Genomic DNA, 23,086 nt, shown 5'->3' on the forward strand with positions numbered 1-23,086 from the left:
CATTTCACGTCGGAACCGCGTATGTGCGCGAGCGCATGGAGCCTTCCTCCATGGCGCGAGCGTATTCGGCGCGACTAGTGCCTCGAGAATAGCGGAGAACGGCGGGCCGATGGGCGGGCCGAAGTCCGCCTGCCCGAGAAATAGAATCTTGCGCAGCGCGCCGGAGCGCTCGTTCAACACGTCCGTCCGCCGTGAGCGCTCTGGAAGCCGCTGCGCCCTTTTTTAGAGGCTCGTTTCTTCGCCTACTCTCGAGTTCTCCGCTTATAGCATGCGCTGAAATAAACGCTCTGTATGTGTGTATAACGACGAAAGGAATTCCTCTCCATTCTCTTTATGAACCACAGTTAAACAGTGACGAGGTCGCGGCCGCACTCTTTGATAAAAAGTTTACCTGCAGTTTTCTACAGTGCACCCAAAAACTCAAGAGTGTAATCAACAGAAGTGTTGAGACGTGGAGCCTTCAGACAACCTCGAGCTCGGTACGCATTCCGCCAAAGCTGCAACACAGGCGCTGCGCTTCTGCGCAACTTCGGAGCACGGACGTTCACTAAAAAGCACCGCTGGCTAGCAGTCTGGTAACTGTGGAGGAGGGCCTATTTCCCATGAGCCAGTGCGCAAAAGGGCCCTCGGCAGCGGCGTCAGAGGAGGATGGCTTGCAGAGGCTGAGCGCACTCTCTCCTAGTTTTTTTTACCTCCATGGGGAGAGGTAGGAGCATTCTTGAACAAAAAAAAATCAAATAGATAGAACAATATGGATTTCTTAGCAGGACAACATTGCTTGCAGTTTCTATAAATAATCAAGGAATAACAATTAAGTCAGTGCTTTTGGACTTTTGTGTTCATGACGTTACTGGAGCCTGGCGCCACCTATGGGCGCCACTGGCGTCGCAATAATCAGTCGCGCTTCTGCTGCAGCTGTCGCGTGGCTAGCATGGTTTTGTAAAGGGCGCTGGAGGGTCGTCATAGAGCTGGCTGTGATCGACGCTGTCGTCGGGCGTGTTCATCGGCAGCGACGTATTCGGGCGGCCGTCAGTGGCTGACACTCGGCGCGGCATGGCCCTGCGAGGATTCCGTGTGGTGGTGCGGCTCATCGGCCGGCCCAGCAAGCAGAAGAGTCTCGGCTCGGTCTGCAAGGTGAGCGACGCCGGCCGGCCCCGTACGGGTTTGAAGCCGGCGCCCAGGCGGCGTGTGCTGCCGTCGCAGTAGCTGATCGTCGGCGCACGTTTGGATCACGTGTGCCGCTGTACTCAGTTGGAAAAGCTGGGGACGCGTTTCGCCTGTTTAGCGTCATGTACTTCGCCCGCTATTCCCCATCGTGCTGGGCTAACGGCGTCCCACAGCCGCCGGCCCTGTCAAAGTTGCGGCTTCCGCGTTCGGCCGCTGCACGAGGAGGCATGGTTGCGGAGCTGTCGCTATGCGGGCGGTTGCGAGAGCATCACCTGAGCGCGAATGCCGTCACTCGTGGAACGCGCTTTGTGTCCGAAGGAAAACGTAACGCGATCGCTGCGGCTTGCGGTAGCTCGCGTTACAGCCTGACGCTGCGATGAGACATGGACATGCGCTGCCAGTGGAATTTTCACGCCGACAATGAGATCTCATACACAGGCTAACTGAGGCTAACATTTACATAATTGACGCTGCCTTAAATCTACTTCGTTTGAGATGTATATATGAAGCACGTTCGCTTCGTGTTTCGCACATCCGACATGGGTCTGTTTCCTACCTTCGGCGGACTGTGCCGTCATGCCTGACTGCGAACTATGCATTGCGATTGAAGAAAGGCTGTTGCTGCGCACGCCAACATGTAAGCATCTGGAGCGACATGAGCCGTGCCATTCTGCGCATAATTTGCATCAAAATCTGCTTTACTACCTCATTTTTGCACACATTAATTACTTGGTAGTTATAAGTTAACGAAATTGATTCGATAAATAATTATTGCCAGTCACACTGCAAGAATTGTTTCGTGTAAAAAATGTTGCAGTTGGCTACTGCATGGCTATTGTTATAATGCCAAGCCACCATTTATACCCACTTCTGTATTGAGAAGAGCGGGGTTATATCTGAAAAGTGAGAAATAAACTTGGCTTGAATCTGTAAACAGTGGCTAACAGTGCACGTAGTGTTATAGCATTTCGAACACGGTATACCAAATGTCAAAGGCCCGCTTGCATGCTTGCTTGTTTCACTGCGCATTCCATTCCGACCAAAGTTATAGTTGCCAGGTGAAAGCAGGTGGCAGGAGCCTTATCATAGTGGTCGGTCTTTTCTGGTAGAGGGTTCTTTCAAGGTAACAAGGTACCCATGTGGGCTAGTTGGTGTACATCAGGCATAACTTCACCAGCGAAAGAACGAGACACCAGGAGAAGAAGAACACAGGACGCTTTCAAGGACACGGCTTTGTTGCTGGGGCGCTCATGCGTAAGCTATACATTCATGGGTGACGTTGTGCCAAGGTCAGTGTGTACTTCAAGTTGTGTGAGATATCATCGGAGTGATAAGCAAAACGTACCATGTTTGTGGATAGTACACACTAAGCTATTGTAGTCTAACACAATGGATGGGCAGTAAAGAAGTGCATGCGTAATCAAAAATATGCATTCAGCTAGGTTTGTTTCTAGACCCTGTAATTACCCACCCATGATTAAACCGTCTTGTACCCACCGAAGAACTTTGAAGTCCTGCTCTTAAGAAATTTGAAGTCTTGGCCATGCCAAGCAAGCCACCCTGCAAGTCTTGCCCATTCTTTTCTCCTGTGCCGTTTTCTAGTTTGCACAGCCAGATACTGTTCTGGAAGTAAACACTGTGCCCTTCATATTTTTGGTAAAAGCAGCATGTGCTACACATTTTCAGCTTGAAAACAGCGTAACTATTTGATTACCCAGCAGTATTGGTATGCAGTCACTGAGGAGAAGATCAGTCGCTTGCTTTCATCCCCACTATCATGTTTCTTTCGCTTCCATTACTGCTGTGAACTGCTGCTTCCTCTTCGGTGTTTGTGTCACAGAAGGAGTGTATAGGTTACTTACTTGTCGGTCTCATTTTGGAAGCAGCATGTGACTTCAAAGGCATACACTGCTAGCTTGGTGGGACATGAAAGCAGAGGGATGTCATGCGATCTTACACAGAAAAGGAAGAACCTGTATTATCACACCCAGGAACATACAGCTGTATTGACGCCTATGTGCTTCCACTGCAAGAAAGGTGCAGCATTGTCGTAGTTATGCAATGCTGGTTGATTACTTTGACTGCTTAGGGTAACAGGCAGACAATACATCATGTGTAGATTATCCCTCGGAGTATTGGATAGATACCACAAGTCTAGCTCCGACAAGGTAAGGAAAGCCCTCGCGAAATGCGTGAAAAATTGTGAGCACTAAGCACCAGACTCACAGAGTTATATGCAATTGATCATCTTTCTTTTCTGGGATTTCCTGATGGTAGAAGAATAACGGGCAGCGCACACGTTTAGCCACGCTTCAGGAGGTCGCCGACAGACTTAAAAGGGACACTGAGGAGAAATTGAAGTTGGCTTGCATCGACAAAATACCAGCTCCTGATTACAAAAACGCCACTCATACTGACAAAAAAGCTCTTGTAACATAGAAAAGAGCAAGAACCAAACTACAGCTATCGCCGCCACAGGCCAAACTCGCAAGTACAAGTGTGATGACGTCATAGGACAAAACAGTGTTGCTAGAACCAATGGTTCTAGCAACACTAGGACACGACAACCACGAATCACTGAGGCGCAGCCAATGCATGCGCAAATCTCGTTGACGTCGCCAGATGGCGCCACGTACCCGGCAGCTATGCGCACGCCTGCAGCATCGGGACCAATCAGCGCCTGCTCACCGGCGGTTGGCGGGCTCCCGGTATTCCGCTAACGGTAACAAGGCACACGGTATGCTAAAAGTGTCTATTTGCGAGAACTTCGTTGACGACTTCGAGAACGGGATCCATCCTAACGCAGGCAAAACGCCGGTGCAAACGTAAACGACGCGACGGTAGCGACGGCCGCAATAGCCGATAAATGCCTTCAACGTGCGGCCGGCGGTAGCTTTCTTTTCGGCTGCTGCTAGGCCGCACTGCTGGCCGCCAGAAATCACGGAGTCTGCGTTACGTCATGTGCACGTGATGTTTCACGTCACTTAGTCTTGTGTCGTCATAAGAGAATCCCAAGTTTGAATCAGAGCGGCGGGAAAAACTTTTTCAACTTCGAATCGAAATTTCTTAGAAATAAATGCATCTTTCGCTGCCGGCCAAGTGGCCACAAAGCCATGAAATGCCGAACTGTCGGATTTTGCTTAAAAAAAGAAATATTAATAGAGCTCTTCTCACTGTCCCTTTAAATTGCCGGCCACCTGGAGCGGCTGAAGAACCCAAGATCAGCAACCTCTTACTGACAATAAAGTTTTCTCTCTCTCTCTCTCTCTCTCACGCTCGAACAGGTAACACGGAGTGCATGGTCGCGCGGTGTAGTGAAGAGTTGAGCAGGCACGCAGTAAAATGCTAAAATAGATTCGTGACCAAGGACGAACTTTGCAAACTTTGAAATTTGATGCTCGTGTGCCGATTCATGTGCTGTGGTTTCTGCGCGCTTTGAATTATCTGCTGAAGAGATGAACATCTTTAACGGACTCGAATCACCGTGACGGGGACGCACGTTGCACGCCGATTGTACGACGCGCGTTCAATTTTTAAGCTTCGAAATTTATATTTGACGAAATCAGCGCATCCCGAAAACTCCTATTTCCGATTTTCAACATAATTCTCAGAGTTACACATTTTTCTCATCGATGACTCCATGATTGGATGACTGCTGCAAACACTACTTTAGATACAGACTGTAGTCTACTTTAGGACTAAAATCGGTGGTGCGATAGCGGAACGGCCGCTCAACGTGCGACCTCGGAGACGGCCGGCCTCTGAGCGCTGGAAAGGTCAAGAATAATGCGCAAGGTTAGATAAGTCCTGGGCACGAAAAGTCACCGGGAAGTTGTCACGAACAAACCTTTGAACAATAGTCGCCCGATGAGCTGGAACGCTCAGGTGCAATCCACTCAGACCATTGTTCTCCGAATGCCGCAAGAAACTTCATTCTGTTGTCTCAGAAGGATCTGGTTCCGTTTTCAAAGCGCCTTCATTGGCTGCTGGTGTTAGTGCCCTTGGGACGCCTCCGCTGTCCAAATAAAAGCGAGCGTTATGTTCATAATTTCCTTGAGCCGATTGCCGCTTGGCTTCGGGACTGGAAAAACGGGATTCGTCCCTCATCCGTTGTGACACCTGTTGGAGCGAAACCACCTTTCATGTATCGTCATCGCCAGTTGGCATTGCCTGCCTAATTGCGGCGCATGAAGCTATATTTGTTCGTGCGTTAGCATTTTTGGAACCCGTGTGTGGGAAACTTCGCATTTTCATGTCCTCGCACTGAGATCTAGGAGAACTGGGATTGGACGACTTGATGGTGACGTATCGTATTGAAAGCCAGCGCTTACGGACACAGACAGAGGACGAGACGACTGAGATGCCGAGATGTCGCACTGAGATGCCGAGATTAGCGGCTGTTTAACTATTCCTCGTAGCAGTTTCTTCCGTATGAAGAACCATGCACTCTGAACAGAAATACGCCTATATGGGGGTAAAAAGGTTGGTTGGTTTGGTTTGTTCGGCTTTAACGTCCCAAAGCGACTGAGGCTATGAGAGACGCCGTAGTGAAGGGCTCCGGAAATTTCGACCACCTGGGGTTCTTTAACGTGCACTGACATCGCACAGCACACGGGCCACTGAGCCACCGCGGCGGCGGTGGCTCAGTGGTTACGGTGCTCGGCTGCTGACCCAAAAGAGGCGGGTTCGATCCCGGCCGCGGCGGCTAGAATTTCTTTGGAGGAGAAATTCTAGAGGCCCGTGCACTGTGCGATGTCAGTGCACGTTAAGGAACCCCAGGTGTTCGAAATTTCCGGAGCCCTTCACTACGGCGTCTCTCATAGCCTGAGTCGCTTTGGGACGTTAAACCCCCTAAACCAAACCAAACCAAAAAGGGTGTAAGGTGACCTCTATTTGCGCTCTTTAGCGCTAGAGTGTCATAGAGGACAGTTTACTCCCCTTTTTACTCCTTTCTGTTCGGAGTGTGTCGCTCGACCGACTGGTTCGTGTCTGCGCACGCACGCCTCTCCTACTCTACCTTCTCCCAAGCTACACAAGTTCAAAACAGACTGCCAGTTTCTAGTGCGCATGCGCATTCTATGCTGGCAACTGGTGAAAGTAATGGACCATGCGACTGATGGTGACAGCTGGCAAGCCCGCACCTGCCACTACGTACGCGCAGTTGGCGCCTCGTGGAAGCGGATATCGTGTGCATCGCCCAGCGCTTGTTTTCAGCCAGTTTCAAGGATAGCAGACGAATACTCGCGCACTTCCGGGAGGGCTCCGCATCTTGTGAAAAAGGCGGGATATCCAGGCTCGAGAACGCGAACTTGAGGCCACGGTGGTTGAGACGCACTGAAGTGGAGGGCGGCTCGTGGCTCTGAAGGATGTGGGCCGGACAGAACGTAACGCTCTGGAGTCGCCTATCTCGTGCCCCGTTTTCTTTCTTTTAAGGCGAAAGCCTTTAATGGCTCATACTGTCGTCCGTTAACGAAACGTGTCACACGGGTTCAACTCGGGAACAAAAAAACGATAAAAGAAAAACAACGGTTACTTCAGACAGAAGGTCACGAAGTGAACCTAGAAGCCGAGTCTGATGACTGTAGATTAGTTAGTTAATTAATTATAGGCAGAAATGTCGAAATTGCGTCGAAAAGCGCGGACGTCGATATAGCGACGGGAACGGTGTGGCGTCACATCCACCGGAAGTAAATGTGTAATTAAGCGTAATTAACAGATATACAATTTAGGTGTCGATATATAGCCACGGGGCCGGTGTGACGTCACATCCACCGGATGTCGTCACGCCATATAGTGTTCTCGGCTGTCGCCTCTCAACACTTTAGTTGCCAAAGTGTCCTCGCAATTATCTTCCTTTTTAGTGCTCTAGCATTTATAATGGGCATTCCCCGCATTTCGCCGTTCTGTTTTCGTCTGCCTGAAGCCTGCTTTGTGGCAGGCTGCTCACCTGCCCACCGGGTGGTGTGCTACCTGCCCTGCACATATATATTCTAGCAACCTGCCCACCGTGTCCGTAAGGAGCTCAGTTTATCGCGAGAGGCTGCTCGGGAAGAGCAACGTGGGTCGCGACCCAACGCATGCAATCCAAATCCCCTTGTTGGCAGCGGCTGCCATGGCAGGGCAGTGGCGCATCGTTTGACCGCTGCACCACTGCGCCCCAGGAGTGGCATGAGGACTCCCAGGGGTCTGTGAGTGTAAAGGAGAGAATGGCCAATATGCGCATTCCCCCTTATAGCGAACCGAATAACTGCCATTACCGTCCAACCTGATAAAAGTTAATGAATTTGCACACTGACAGAATGCACCGAAGAACTCAGGTGCCTCATCGGTCCACCGAGAAGCCACACCACCGCGCGCGACACCCAACATACAAGTGCGGCTTTACAGAGATATTCTGGAGCCACCTTAACTATACTCTGAATCCCAGGACATGAGGGGCGTCTTGGAAACGAACGGGCCCACGTGAGCTGGCGAGCCACTGCAAAACGAAAGGAGTTTCTCTCCAAGACTGCTGAAGGTGATGACCCCACGCCCCCTGGTCTTCCACGAGGTGCTCAGGTGTTCCTCAAGCGGGCGCGATCTGGGTATGCTTTCAGCGACGTCGTCGCCCGCTGGCACCGCCGTGGCCGCAGAACGGCCCGACGCTCGGAACACGATAGCGACGCCCCTCTTGAGGCGTCACCACCAGTCAGATGCTGCGCATGCAGACAGCAAGAGACCCCAACGGTACGTCACCTCGCTTGGGACTGCCCAGGCCTGGAGTTAGCAACTGCTAATGCTTTAAGTTGGGCTAGTTGATAGTCGGTATCACACATATTGACTAGCGAAATTCACACACACACGACAAGAGAAGGCGACAGAACACACGCTAGTTAGCAGTCGACAGCACCGTCCAACTTGGATGTTGACATATGAATCCTGGATTCGGCCGCGCGGTCGGCATAGAGAGACACTGCACGCTGTTACTGCTCGTGTAGCAGCATCCCACCGCTGCCACCAGTTGTTGTAAGTCGTGTAGCGGCATCCCACCGCTGGCAACCAGTTGTTACGGCTCGGGTAGCGTGGCCAGTTGTTGCGTCACCAAGGGGGCTCGTCCGGGATGAGGAACAGGTCTTAAGCTTCGAAGGTTGGGGATACGAAAACAAGCAGGTTTAATGGCACTTTTTTTAGACACTTATTTGCATGATGAAAGGCAGAAATGCATAGAAACAAAATTTAAGAGTTCAAAGCGTCGAGCGACTGGATGAGCCTGTTACCCAAGGCCCAGAGCCACTGGATGAACCTATTACCCAAGGTTCAGAGCCACTGGATGAACCTATTACCCAAGGTTCAGAGCGTTCGTGCTCACTTTGAGCGCAGGTTAAATAGCCCAAGGCTCCGCCCTTTCACCAGGCGGATAGTCATCGCGACACAAAGATCGGCACTACACAACACAGCAAACGAAGACACCTGTTGTAGAGTCCACCCGTGGGAACTGGCGAGGAGGAAACGTAAGTCTGCAGCTCTTTCGCACTGCGAGGCAACCATACTGTTGGCAGCTCGTGTCCATCGAACACAGGTGGGGCATGATGGCGCCGCGGCCGCAGCTGCGCTGGCTTCCTCTGATTCGTTGCGGGTCTTCTCAGACGAGGTGAATTCCTTTCTTCCCTTGTCGTATCGTCGGTCGCTTCTAGAAGGGAAGGTCGTTGGCACCGAGCCGAAACGTGGGAAGAGCTCCATCGACCATTTCCCAGCTAGTCATTCTTTTTGGTGGGGTCATCTTGGGGTCAAACGACCTTTCGAAATTTCCGCTGTTGAATCCGCCACCGTTATCATCGCGGGTCTCAAGTTGGGTCGTGACAACGCTTCGTGGTGCCAGCCACTGAATTTCCCAGTCCCCCACTCCTAACCCTCTGCAGCCTCGAGCCATCGCCGCAGTGAAGGTGCGAATTGAATTGAATTGCTTGGTCACCTCTGCAAGTCTAAATCGGAGAACCACTTCCGAGGCTGCATGGTCAGTGCGACAGAGCGCGCAGTTTATCTGCACGGCGTACCGTAGGCTGTCTCCACGGCCTGCGGTATCTTTCTCATAGGCTACCTGTGCCGTTGGGACGCGATTCGCTTAACGGCCGCAGGAGTGAACCCTTCGAACGGAACTGTCCCGACCAGCCTCTGGTCAGCCTGGTTACGTATAGCTGCGGGCCGTTGTATCTTGGCGCCGTTGGGGGCAGAAAGTGGGGTACTGAGTACCCCACTTCGAGCGAACATGCTGGGACGTATAGGCCAGCATGGTCACTCCAAGTGGACGTCAGTGTTGTGGACGTTATTCTCTCGTGGAATCATGTCTTGCCAACAGGCTCGAATATGCGCATGCAGCTGTCCTCTGGAAAGGCTCCTCGTTCATTTGAAGCAAACTCGTGCGTAGCGCAGGCCGACTGCCGGCTTCAGTGGGGGGTGTCTGTTCTCTCGGCAGGCGACCCTCAACTCTCGTGCTAGTACGGCGCGCTGCATTTGACCCTTCCTTTGCAGTGTGGGAACCCTATGCCTCTCTCTCTTCCGAGAAAATATGCCCCTCGTGAGCCGTTCCCGCGAACTCCAGGAAAAGCCGCAGCGATAACGCCCGGCATGGGGCGAGGGTAAATTTTGCGCGATAGAGGAAGCAATCATTCCTTTTATCGAAGTGTGTTTGAACAGAGCTGCTGGCAGCCTGAGACAACAGCGGCACACACTGCGCGCGTCTTTCGTGTGGCCTGATATTGCGTACATCATCGCTTGAGTAACTATGACGTAGGTTTCGCACAACTAGGCGGAAAGTTGATCTGCGCATTTGATATACTCGTTCGTCTGTAAAGAGCCGCCTCTTGCCAAGCGGTATCGGGTGTTTCCAGAGAAAAAGAGAGAGAGCGATCGTTTATGTAAACGACCCGTATCTGGGTCCGCGTTCCTCGGGGTCAGTGTCGAGGGCCCTCCCCCTGTGACGGTGAGGGAGAGATGCCCACGAGGTGCGAACATCAGGGAAACTCTAGCCGAGGATGAGCGGCAAAGGCCGACGTGACGGACACTTGGAAAGAGAAAGCGGCTGCGATGCAAGCGCGATGCGAGCAGCTGGCGGATGAGTAATGCCAAGTAGCCATGCAGCTGTGTTGCCAAGCATGATTCAAGGAGCGCGCGGCGCAACGAGTACTGCTTCTGGTTAAGTTTGGGCTGCATTCGCTATGCACTGATCTGGTCCTTGCTGTCTTTTGCACTTGGGATGCTCCGCAAAAGGATTGAACTTTGCATCCTTTGGAAGGGAAGGGAAGTATCAAGTTGCGTTGTGTCGACTTTTATGGCACATAGGCAACTAAGGTCATCATGGGCCAAACGCGAGATTGGCGCATGATGGCCTTATAGTGTCTAGTTAAAAAAAAGCGGCCAGAGTCTGTCAGCCACGTGTGACGTCGCTTTACACGTTAACTGCTCGGAACCTCTTTACTGCGGTAGGCATTTTATAGGCGCATCGTTAACGTTAACGAAGGGTTAACGTTTAGCTCCGCGGGTTAGTTCCCGGCAGTATTTTGTTGGAGGCGCATAGTCTCGCTATTGTTTACGTCTGGCAAATCTACCCACTTGCTTTGTAAAATTTTTTCCGTGTTGCTTCTGTATTGCATTCCTTTCTTTTTTTTTTATTTTACGGCGAAGCTTTCGATGGCTCGTCTGTGGGTCGATCGGCTTTGTCGGTGGTGGTGATAGTGCAGACAGGTCACGTGACTACGCCGTGCCTCGTGTTACCTTTGTCTCCTTCGCCTGGGACGCGCGCTCACCCGTGATCACGTGACCATGCGTAGCTCTTCCTCGAGTGCGCCTGCGGGCCGTATTGTGCAGCCTTCGTTGTCATCGGGTTAGGCGCGCGGGCTCGTTTGAGACGCCGCCAAACGTTTCGAAACGTCTCTCAGACGTCTGTGCGTAGTGGTCGTGAGTAGTCATCGGGAAAAACGCGGCAGAGGGTGGAGATCTGGACAGTATACCGTGAAGCTCGCTGCACGATTTCGATACCCGGTAATCGTATGCGCAGCGCCGGCGTCGCCAAGATCCAGCTGCGAAAGCCACTTTAATAACTCAGTTAGCGTAAGAATACATAATGACAAAACTTAGTTCAGTCGCAGCGATCACCAGCAACAGTTGCGCCGTAATGACGCATTACCCACATATCGTCATCGTGCTGCGTTTTTTTAAGCATGAAATGCTTTTAGCTCCCGTTGTCGGCAGTGTGGTGACGTCACGCCGAGACCGAGAGCCATCATCCGGGCACTGAAATCCACTCATCCGGGCACTGAATTCCACTCATCCGGGCACTGAAATCCACTCATCCGGGCACTGAAATCCAGTCATCCGGGCACTGAAATCCACTCATCCGGGCACTGAATTCCAGTCATCCGGGCTCTAAAACGAGAACATCCGGGCACCGTACGAGACTTAACGAGTCTCTCTAAGCCCTCCTACACGACCGGCATGCAAGCGCCGGTTGGTCTCCAAACGAGACAAAAAATAACTGCTGCCAGCTGCCTTCTCAATGTTTATCAAGATATCAGTGGAGCTGTGGGTTTGATAATGCACGGAATTATAATTTCCGATTTCTAATAACGCGTGCAAAAAGCACATAAATGCCATGTTACACTTCGTTGTCATACGTGATCCGGGGGAGAAGCGCTGCGTTCAAAGGGCAAGGCATCGCGCCGAACGGGTGGTGGCGTTCCTCCCTTCCTTTACGGTGCGGTTCGGGTGTCCACCGAGATGGCAGAGAATTATTGCGCCATTTCCTTTCCTCAAAGAAACCTTGCGTTCAAATGGCAAGGCATCGCGCTGAACGGGTGGTGGCGTTCCTCCCTTCCTGTACGGTGCGGTTCGGGTGTCCACTGAGATGACATTAGGCCCGTAAACATTTCATGCTTACTCTACTCTCGTTTACGGGAGAGGCAGAGATTTTTCTTCCCCGCATCCTTCTCTGTTGCATCTGAGCGAACTTTCCTGGTTTGGGAAAGAAATAGTGGGAAGACAAGCGTGTAAGGGTGCCTACTGAATTAGAAATCTGATTTCCAGTCTTTTACTTCTTCAGTCGTTCAATATGTTGAGTGATTTGAGTGAATAAATTCTTGTACTGCAAGCGCCGACTGTCACTGTGGCAAATTTTACCACAGTGACTGTCGGCGCAGAACTGGCATATTTCTGTTTCTGTGGCGCCGGCCAAGGCTTCAGGCGTCTGTAGCGTGGGGTCACTGCATACATTATCGTGGACGTATATTTCTTTTGCATAAAAAAAGAAAAATATTGGAGGACACAGGCGCATAAGTGCTCACTCTGTCAGGTCGTCCTCTGCTAGAGTGAACACTTATGCGTCACATGTTGGATATATACGAACCAGCGAGCAGGCAACACGGGTACTGCCATGATTTCCGCATTTTTTTTTGCACCTGCGCAAAAATGCGGACGCCACTCTGCTGTGACGCGCTGCACACCTGTGCTTCAACGTATACTGCGCCCGTCGTGTCGTCTCCTCCTTCGTCCTTGTTTTTTTTTTTTTCGCGCTGTTACCACCCAAACATTTCAGTATATAACCGCGTGCTCCCGTGTTGGCTCTATAGTAGAATACAACTAAAAAAAACAAAACAAATCAGCAATTGGTAACGTTCAGTCATGGCGCACGGCGTCCTGTATTACTCCGCTGTTAAGTCACAACAGTAAACGAAATCAACTTTTAATATTTGAATGTATATATCAAACAAGCCAGAGGCATCGCAGTTCTTGAGCTTATTTATTTATTTATTTCGTGTACCCTCAGGGGCATTATAGAGGGGAGTGGTCACATAAATTTCAAGAAAAAAAAAATGTACAGTGCAGCAGACTAATTAGTCATACAAAAATTATGGCTCCTAGTTATACAATATTAGCTGTTGGGTTCTTGGTGTGCTGGTTAATAGTATATAATACACAACATACAGCGCAGCAGTACAGTGAAAAACAAGCAAACAAAATGCTCGTACAGAAAACAACAACAAAAAAATAGAAAAATAGAAGCTCCTACTTATACAGTGTTTTCTAATGCTGTCTTGAAGCTTTGGTTGTTAGCAATTGCAGCGGTTGATGCAGGAAGGTGATTCCACTCAGCAGCTGTGCGCGGAAGGAATGACTGAAACATGTTTTTGTAAAATGGAATTCCGACTTTGTTATTGTGATCTAGCCTTGATGAAATGTATTGAAATGTGTAATTTGAAATATATAATTTCGTCTCCAGATTATCTTCTTGTTTATGTAACAATTGAGAAGCTTTGTAACAGCGGTCTACGTTTTGTCACGGAGGAATTCTGTTCGGCCGTCCTGAAAATGGCCGGAACTCCAGTGCATAGTTGAATGAGCACTGAAGAGGAATCTGAACTCGTATTTCTACCTCTGGAACTCGATCTACACTCTCCGAGCGTTCTTGGAAACTTCGAATTATTGCCCTGTGCGGCCGATTTCCCTAATTTAAATCGAATTAACGTTGGGCTCCCGCCTTTTTTTTTTTTTTAATTCCCCGCGAACGGTGGGAGGAATCGACAAACCTTTCACCCAGTCCCGTGGCGGCTTGCCGCTCTGCCATCGGCGGAGTGATACGTAGTGATCGGCGAAAGCAGATAGTCCACGCGTATTTTTATTTCCGTGGGCCTGATTTGTAGGTAGTGTTGTGTTTCTACCCCCCCCCCCCCCCCTTTAACTCCCTTTGTGTTATTTATTCACAAAGGAAAATTGGGTCACTGACCAAGTCAAGAAATGAAAAATGACGGTTCTCTTTGTGTGTTCCCGTCACACCTGTGTCCACTTCGGACCACGTGGGCCCGATCAAGCCGCTACCGTGAACAATCGCCAAGGTCGACAACCTCGCGACGACCATGGGAAGTGAGAAGCTTGGAATGCCCCTCCGAGCCTCAGCGGATTAGTGTGGCAGGGATGTCAAAGGCCATTGTCAGCCAAAACCCCAGCGAAATTCCTTGAACGGAGTGCAGCGGCGACGAAGGCAGGCGAGGCCCAGGAGCTATTGTCCGAGCAACCACCGTGAATGCGGAGGCGACCTGGCGGCGCCGTCACGCTGGCGGATAATTGAAGAATTCTGTGTCCCCGACTCGCGTTCTGGGCAATCGGCGGGGAGGCAAGTTCATTCCCCTGCTGAAAGACTTCAGGAGATTCCTTTCCCCGCGGGGCTGGATGAGTCAGCAATCTTCCCCTCTCTTCGACCCAGCTGCGACAGAGTGGACAAGCTCGCACCTGCCCAGCCGTGGGCGGTAACAAGGAGGTCCCCTTCGGTCCATCCGATTGGACAGTGCTCGTCGACCATTTTTCCCCAGCCAGGGATCTGGGGAAACCGGACGATATTTAACTCGGCCGTGAGTGTGGCCGAGAGAAGCCTGCTAGCTCCAGTCGACTACGGTTGACGAAGACGTTGCCCTTCCACTGAGAGCCATTCTCAGCCCCGCTCTATGTAAATAATGTAAATTATGTGAATACAGTTTTTTCCTTCACTTCCCCTACTCCCCGTCTCCGGCCCACGTTTCCTTCCTCCTTCGGCAATGCGGCGGTGATCCTGGACCCGATGCCTGGTGGGACACGCTTCTAGCATCGACAAATATATCAACTGGTGGCAGCGGTGGGATCTTCCACGCTTGGTCCTGGCTTCAGCAGTGGTGAGCGCTTGACTTTCTTTAAGAATCTGCCAGGCTTGATAACTCTGGAAATTTATCACTACCTGTAGATTGTTTTCTGCACGTGCTCGCTTAAGCATTTCACGTAGCAGCTTATTTTTGAAAGTCCTCGTTCGGGAATTGCCATGGATTTGAGCAAGCTAAAGAAGCCAGAGTTGATGTTGCTGTGTGAAAAGCTGGGTATTGAGGCCAGGAAGAGTCACAGAAAGCCGCAGCTGATTGAGGCTATTAAGGAATGTGGTGCTAAGGAGGAGGGTGACAAAATTTGGGAGACCTGGGAAGTCATTCAGGAGGGAATCAGGAACGCTAAGGAGGAGGCCGACAGGGTTGAAAAGGAACGCAAGGAGAAGGCCGACAGGATTGAAAAAGAACGCCTTTACCGCAAGGAAGCCGCAAAGAAGGAGGCTGACAGAATTGAAAAAGAGCGCAGGGAGAAGGTCGAGAGGGTTGAAAAAGAATGGCAGGAGCAATGCCGTAAGAGACTCGCTGAGCTCGAGGAACTACGAAAACGAGAACGGCAGGAGCTCATACGTACGACTCAATTTCTCAGACGGAAAAGGGCCCGAGATCGGTTGAGGACTTTTCAGAGAGGCGAGAGCTTCAGAACTTTCCTCGCGAATTTTGAACACATATGTACGGAGGAGGAGCTAGATCAGGGCGAATGGTCAATGATGTTGCTGGCCACCCTTCCTTGCGATGTCAGCGCCGTATTAGCGCGACTGTCCGATGAGGATGCCAGAAACTACGACAAAGCCAAAAGTGCCCTCTTCCGATACTTCGGAATTCGCGTACAGACCGAGTCTAAAAGCCGAAGTGATAGCAGCGGGCCGCGCTCCCGTCAGTGCGTCAGTGACCAGCCAAAGAGCCTCGCTTGGTCAGCTACGCACAATGTAATTGCTCAGAAGAACAGTGGCAGTCGGGAAGTTGACGCGATAATCTACGGCACAGAGCGTCGTTGTCAGTCACCTGACAGCGACTGTGGCGCTCCAAGCCAGAGCGCAGCGTTAGCTGAAAAGCGGGATGCCGCAGAGATTGGCCTTGCAACCCAGAAAGGTGTAGGCGCAGCGCCGAGATGTAGTCCTCCCGAAAGCAGTCGCGCGCTGAAAGCGACAGATGAAAGTTCTACTGTAAGCGAGGAATGCGCCTCATCGCTGCCTGGAAACAAAGATCAGTTCAGCGATAAGGGAACTACAGCCGCTCGCGACCGAACACCCGAAATTCAGTTATGCTCCAATGAAACCAGCGTCTCTTTGCCAACTGGCCGCGTCGCGATCGAGAGCCCGCTCGAGGTGCGTCTGACCGAGGCAGCCGTCTCCCAAAACCTGCCTAAGCAGCAACCCTCGATTTTCTCAAATCGCTTGGTTATGCTGCCCAAAGAAAAGGGCCTTTGTTTTGGAGATAACGCTGCGCAGGTCCTTACCATTTCGAAGGCTCGTGAGGTCGCGGCGTCAGCAGAGCACGTGGTTGAAGAGGGCAAACCTCAACCTGTAAGCTCGAAGCCTGTAAATTCTCACGGTGATGAGCTAGAGCAGGCTTTGTCACAAACAGACGATGAGACGAACGCCGGCGACTTAAGCTGTGACGGCTCCGCGTTACCACATGACGAGCCAGCCCAGGACTTACTCACTACTAGCACAGGGGTAAAGAGTACCGATAGTAGTGCAGGCGATAGTGAGTCTTCCGAATCAGACGCAAGTGATGACCTGGAGCTAGGTGAGGAATTGAATTCCAATCTTGTGTTACCCCACTCGGATGGCTTTCTCGAACTCCTTCGTGTGGACAGAGAAACGTTCACCGCTGAGCAAGAGAAAGACCAATCTCAACGCAAGTTGAGTCCCCAAAGTGACATAGGTGTGTCACGGAAGAACATACCTTTCCAGCTCCGTTCTGGCCTGCTGTACCGCCAGTATAAGGATAGGAAAGGTATCGAAAACGACCAACTTACTGCCCGCGTCGCGATCGAGAGCCCGCTCGGGGTGCGTCTGACCGAGACAGCCATCTCCCAAAACCTGCCTAAGCAGCATCACTCGATTTCCTCAAATCGCTCGGATATGCTGCCCAAAGAAAAGGGCCTTTGTTTTGGAGATAACGCTGCGCAGGTCCTTACCACTTCGAAGGCTCGAGAATTCGCAGCGCCAGCAGAGCACGCGGGTGAAGAGGGCAAACGTGACCCTGTAGGCCTTATAAACTCTCACGGTAGTGAGCCAGAGCAGGCTGGATCACAAACGGACAAAGAGGCGAACGCCGACGACTTAACCTGTGACGGTTCCGCAATGGCTAGTGACGCGCCCCGCAAACCAACAGCGAGGGTTTCCACAGAGCGGCAGCGTAATGAGGTGGCCAAACGGGGAATGTTAATGAAGGGGAAAGTGCGCCTCATGTTGACTGCTGCACAGAAAACCGGACAACCGGTTACCCGCCCCAATTTGGCACCTCAGCGCTCAAGAGTTCGCACGCGCCGCTTGAAGGGAACACAAGCTAAGGGGACGCAACGCGCGAACCCAATCCGAGAGAGGCAGATTCGCTGGCACGGCATTCGCACTCGTTCACTCCCTTCTCGCATTCTGCTTTCTGAGCAGCTAAACTTCAGAACCGCGAGACTTGGACGAAGAACAGTGCAGGGTCCCAAGCGGAAGTTCCTAGCCTTGTGTAATTTTGCACCTGCTAGAGTAGCTATCGGACCGCGGCCGCGCAGAGGGCGGCTGAAGAATAGGAACCAGTAAATTCCTCTAATCGTAACGCTGTTTCTGGACGGTTTCGAGGAATAATCCTGTTCAGTTTATTGCTTGTTTCTTTTTGTTCATTTAACTCTCCTGTACAGAAATGCAAGCTGAAATTCCTAGCATTATGCAATGTCTCATCTGCTAAAGCAGCTGTCGGACCGCGGCCGCGCAAGGGGCAGATATGACGCATAATCTCATATTGGGTTTAATGCTTGTTTTTTGTCTTTTGTTCATATCACTCTCCTATGCGAAATGAGAGCGAAAATTTGGAGATTGGCATTGCCGGACTCAGTTTACATGCGTTGCAGAAAAGTGCGAGGTAATGGAAACGCTGATGGCCTCAGCCGAAGCTTTCCCGTGTAATGCCCTTTCCTGACTCCCCAGACGTTATTCCGCTATGCAAATTTGTATTTTGTTTTTGCTTTAGCGGGAATCATTTTTGTCTGTTTTGTATGTGTGTTCAGCGGCTCCACCTTCCCTTTGTGCTCTCACGGGCGGTGGCTTTCTGTGACATACACCGTGCTACGGCACCCCCCAAAATTTTAGGAAATTTTCCTCCCTTTTGGCTAAACAAGCTCTGTGTATTCTGGTTTGGTCAAACATGTCAACTTTCGGAGGAGGACGTAAATTTCACGCTACAGCTCATTTTCTCTAAACAGACTTTGTCGACTGAAAACAGCTTGGCAGTTCTTAAAGTCGGTTTGGCGCTTTCTGCTTGTTGGGCTTTGGACTTTGCTGGTTGAGCTCGTTACAGCTGTCAACGAAGCAAGAAGAACCTTTGGGCCCAGCTGTGACCAAAGGCCGAACGGACACAACTCCAGGTCTCTGCGCGCAGCAGCGTTGGCTGCAACCACTACGAGACCTCTTCGGGCGGCGGACGTGCTGTTGTGTTTCTACCCCCCCCCCCCCCCCCCCCCTTTAACTCCCTTTGTGTTATTTATTCACAAAGGAAAATTGGGTCACTGACCAAGTCAAGAAATGAAAAATGACGGTTCTCTTTGTGTGTTCCCGTCACACCTGTGTCCACTTCGGACCACGTGGGCCCGATCAAGCCGCTACCGTGAACAATCGCCAAGGTCGACAACCTCGCGACGACCATGGGAAGTGAGAAGCTTGGAATGCCCCTCCGAGCCTCAGCGGATTAGTGTGGCAGGGATGTCAAAGGCCATTGTCAGCCAAAACCCCAGCGAAATTCCTTGAACGGAGTGCAGCGGCGACGAAGGCAGGCGAGGCCCAGGAGCTATTGTCCGAGCAACCACCGTGAATGCGGAGGCGACCTGGCGGCGCCGTCACGCTGGCGGATAATTGAAGAATTCTGTGTCCCCGACTCGCGTTCTGGGCAATCGGCGGGGAGGCAAGTTCATTCCCCTGCTGAAAGACTTCAGGAGATTCCTTTCCCCGCGGGGCTGGATGAGTCAGCAATCTTCCCCTCTCTTCGACCCAGCTGCGACAGAGTGGACAAGCTCGCACCTGCCCAGCCGTGGGCGGTAACAAGGAGGTCCCCTTCGGTCCATCCGATTGGACAGTGCTCGTCGACCATTTTTCCCCAGCCAGGGATCTGGGGAAACCGGACGATATTTAACTCGGCCGTGAGTGTGGCCGAGAGAAGCCTGCTAGCTCCAGTCGACTACGGTTGACGAAGACGTTGCCCTTCCACTGAGAGCCATTCTCAGCCCCGCTCTATGTAAATAATGTAAATTATGTGAATACAGTTTTTTCCTTCACTTCCCCTACTCCCCGTCTCCGGCCCACGTTTCCTTCCTCCTTCGGCAATGCGGCGGTGATCCTGGACCCGATGCCTGGTGGGACACGCTTCTAGCATCGACAAATATATCAGTAGTCTCTGACTAGACCTATTTATTCCCGGAAACCTAAAAGAAACGAAATAAAAGCGAAAGCAATGTCGCCACGCGTCGCCTGCAAGGCACTCCATGCGTTGGTCGACTCCTCCCACCGTATGTGGGGAATTAAAAAAAAAAAAAGGCTGGAGCCGGACGTTAATCCGATTTAATTAGGGCAATCGGCCGCACGGGACAATAAATGGGAAGTTTCTGAGAATGCTGGGAACGTGTAAGTTCCCGCAGCAAGAAGACGAGTCCAGATTCCTCTTCAGTGCACCACCCGCCGCGGTGGCTCAGTGGTTATGGTGCTCGGCTGCTGACCCGAAAGTCGCGGGTTCGATCCCGGCCGCGGCGGTTGAATTTCTTTGGAGGAGAAATTCTAGAGGCCCGTGTACTGTGCGATGTCAGTGCACGTTAAAGAACCCCAGGTGGTAGAAATTTCCGGAGCCCTCCACCACGGCGTCTCTCATAGCATTAGTCGCTTTGGGACGTTAAACCCCATTAACCAAACCAAACCAAACATTCAGTGCACCTTTAAATTGTATCCGACTATCGAAGCGGGCGTCCCATATACAGTCTTTGTCGAAAGTAACCAGGCTGCATGGTTTGCTTCTAGCTCGTACAGTGGAGCCCTTACAGCTTCCCTGAAGCTGAAAGGGTTGTTAAAGGGACAGTGAGGAGAGCAGTATTAATATTTTTTTTATAGCAAAATCCGATAGTTCGGCATGTCATGGCTTTGTTGCCACTTGGCCGGCAGCGAAAGATGCATTTATTTCTAAGACATTTGGATTCTAAGTTGAAAAAGTTTTTCCCGCCGCTCTGATTCAAACTTGGGATTCTCCTATGACGACACAGGACTAAGTGACGTGAAACATGACGTGCACATGACGTGACGCAGACTCCGTGATTTCTGGTAGAGTTCCTAGCATATACAGGAACTCTAATTTCTGGCAGCCAGCAGTGCGGCCTAGCAGCAGCCGAAAAAAACGCTACCGCTGGCCGCACGTTGAAGGCATCTATCGGCTATTGCGGCCGTCGCTACCGTCACTTCGTTTACGTTCGCATCGGCCTTTTGCCAGCGTTACGATGGGTCCCGCTCTCGAAGTCGTCAACGAAGTTCTCGCAAATAGACACCGTTAGTATAGTGCCTTTAGCATACCGTGTACCTTGTTACCGCTAGCGGAATACCGGGAGCCGCCCTAACGCCGGTGAGCAGACGCTGATTGGTCCCGATGCTTCAGGCGCGCGCGTAGCTGCCGGGCACGTGGCGCCATCTGGCGACGCCAAGGAGATTTGCGCATGCATTGGCTGCGCCTCAGTGATTTGTGGCTTCTCGGGTCCTAGAGTTGCTAGAACATCACGCTTGTACTTGCGAGTTTGGCCTGTGGCGGCGATACCTGTATTTTGGTTCCTGCTCTTTTCTACGTTACAAGAGCTTTGTTGTCAGTATGAGTGGCGTTTTTGCAATCAGGAGCTGGTATTCTGTCGATACAAGCCAACTTCAATTTCTCCTCAGTGTCCCTTTAAAGGCAAGGACTGGGGGTCTTCTTACCTTCCAACACCTTTTGATCTTTAGGAAAGCCACAAGGGCTCCACTATACAAGCTAGAAGCAAACCATGCAGCCTGGTTACTTCTGACAAAGACGGTACCTGCGAAAGGAACCTATTGCAACGGGGGTAGAGAACGACCTGTGGGAAAAGTTCTGTGAAAAATAATGCATTCCGAATGGGACGACAAACTGCTGCAAAGAATAGCAGAAATTACGAAAATGATAGATATGAGCGAAACATACTAACTACGTTCGCGCGTTATTTCGCATATCTAGCTTATTCGTTTAACAAAAAGGAAAGCAACCTTCTTTTGAAAACACACTGTTTACGCTCTGGGGGTTCGCGGTTAAGGGGAGCAGGGAATATACTAGATAAGTAGTATTTCAGCCCGGATAAAAGAATGAAAATACAAGTCGAAAAGGAACTTTTTTGCCATTTCCGGTGGGCGCCATAGTTATCCTTTGAGGCTACCTTTCTGCCAAAGCCTCTGGTCGTTACGGCTTTCAGAGGTAAAGATCAAGTGCGCCGTACACTAAAAACAAATTGCTTTGGCTGTGCTCATGATTTTTGACCTCGGCGGCCGTACTTCGATAGAGTCGCAATATAAAAACGCCCGTGTACTTTGTGATGTCAGCGCACATTAAAGGGCCACTGAACATCTTCCGGTCGAAAATATTTCCTACCTGGGTGACTGTGAGGCATCGCCCCAGAACGCGCGGTCGCAAACGTTAAGAAAAAAAAAATTATTTATAGCGCAGTTAAAGCCACCGCAATCGACGGATTTTGCCGTGTTCCTCTCCTTCCGTTCCCTCTCGGAGGTTGCGTGCGCGAAAGGGGCGAGAGTAAAGCGCGCGGCTGACACAATGAGTGCTGTATTGGCTGTGTACGCCCAACCCTCACCCGTCAGGGGGACCAATAGATGCCGTCCCTGTTTGTGCGCCACTTCAGAGTTTCGAGGAGCCAGCGTAGAGGATGAGGAGGTTTGGCTTTCCAAAAGGAAGCGTGAGAGAGCTTTGATTTGTATTTTTGCTGCTTTCCGGCGCGCGCATCGCCGCAGTATTCTGCAGAGACTATCTGCGATGCCTAATCGAAGCACTGGGAATGCTTGTTTAAACTGTCCATACCCTGGTCAGTGGCGTTTTAAAGAACTCCGCGGGATCTGAATTAATCTGGAGACGTCCACTGCGGCGTCCCTCATTGCCCGTGTGTCGCTTCGGTATACGCCAAACCCCGCAACCTACAATTTTGCACTGTTTTGAACTGGAAACGAGTGTTCGTTTCGTCACTAACAGAGGAAGGGGGGAGGGGATGCGTCAACGGGCCGATTGGTCGTACCTGAGCGGAGCAAGGAGCTAAACGTCCCCTTCCTGAGCCATATTTCGTTTGCAGGAAGCAACACGGGAAAGGGTTGAGATGAAAGCTACCACCGTACGCGATATATCCCTCACTTAATCGCGGTGACTGGCAGCGCCTTCCGGTTCGGCATTGTCCGGCGACCAGCATTTGCGACAGAGACATTTCGAGCTTATTATGCGTTGAGCTTGCGTCTTAATTGAGCGTTAGCGCACGGGCAAACGGCCAACGGACGCGCTGCGACCGGCGGGTAGCAACAGGCTCGCTCACAAACGGGTCTCCTCGTCCAACGCGCCGCGTACGCGCTTTCTCCACTGGCATTGCACATGCGCGTCGATTATTTCGCCCTTATTTCCTGGTTGTTAAATCGTGCGGCGATTTTCAGACCGCGGTGCCCCTTCCTCACGTATACCGGTACGTGGCAGCGGAGCCGCCGGCCGGAAGGCTGGACTGACGTCGTGGCGGCGTTGGCTGGAGCCCCGCCAAGAACGGTGCCCCCGATAGCCGCCGCCGCCGCTGAGCGGAACGCGAGAACTGATTGTTGCGCAGAGCGAGTTGTGACACTCCTTTTGCATGCATGCTCCCCCCGCACTTGTGTATTACAATGGACCCGCTGTTGCGTAGGCTCTTCCCCCCCCCCCTTTTTTTTTCACTTCCTCGTTCCACGTGGATGTTGCGTAAAGGCTCGAGTTCAGGCTAGGCCATTATCCTGGTGGGTTTGACATATAGTCTCCAAATCAAGTCTAATACGAATAGAGCG

The 23,086-nt window shown here is 51.4% G+C and overlaps 1 protein-coding gene across 2 annotated transcripts in view; it reads left to right on the forward strand.

The window, feature by feature from the left end:
• Positions 1-905: 905 nt before the first annotated feature.
• l(2)k09913 (transmembrane protein 53-like lethal (2) k09913) overlaps positions 906-23,086 on the forward strand; it is an 84,330-nt gene continuing 62,149 nt past the window's right edge. For both annotated transcript variants that reach the window (XM_089560046.1, XM_089560038.1), the window contains exon 1: positions 906-1,134. In XM_089560046.1, the coding sequence (XP_089416172.1) occupies positions 1,054-1,134 (81 nt within the window). In that variant the 5' untranslated portion in view covers positions 906-1,053. The remainder of the gene's footprint in view (positions 1,135-23,086) is intronic.

Source organism: Amblyomma mixtum, chromosome 1 (assembly GCF_055824585.1).
Source record: "Amblyomma mixtum isolate Tamu chromosome 1, ASM5582458v1, whole genome shotgun sequence".
Taxonomy (NCBI): Eukaryota; Metazoa; Arthropoda; class Arachnida; order Ixodida; family Ixodidae; genus Amblyomma; species Amblyomma mixtum.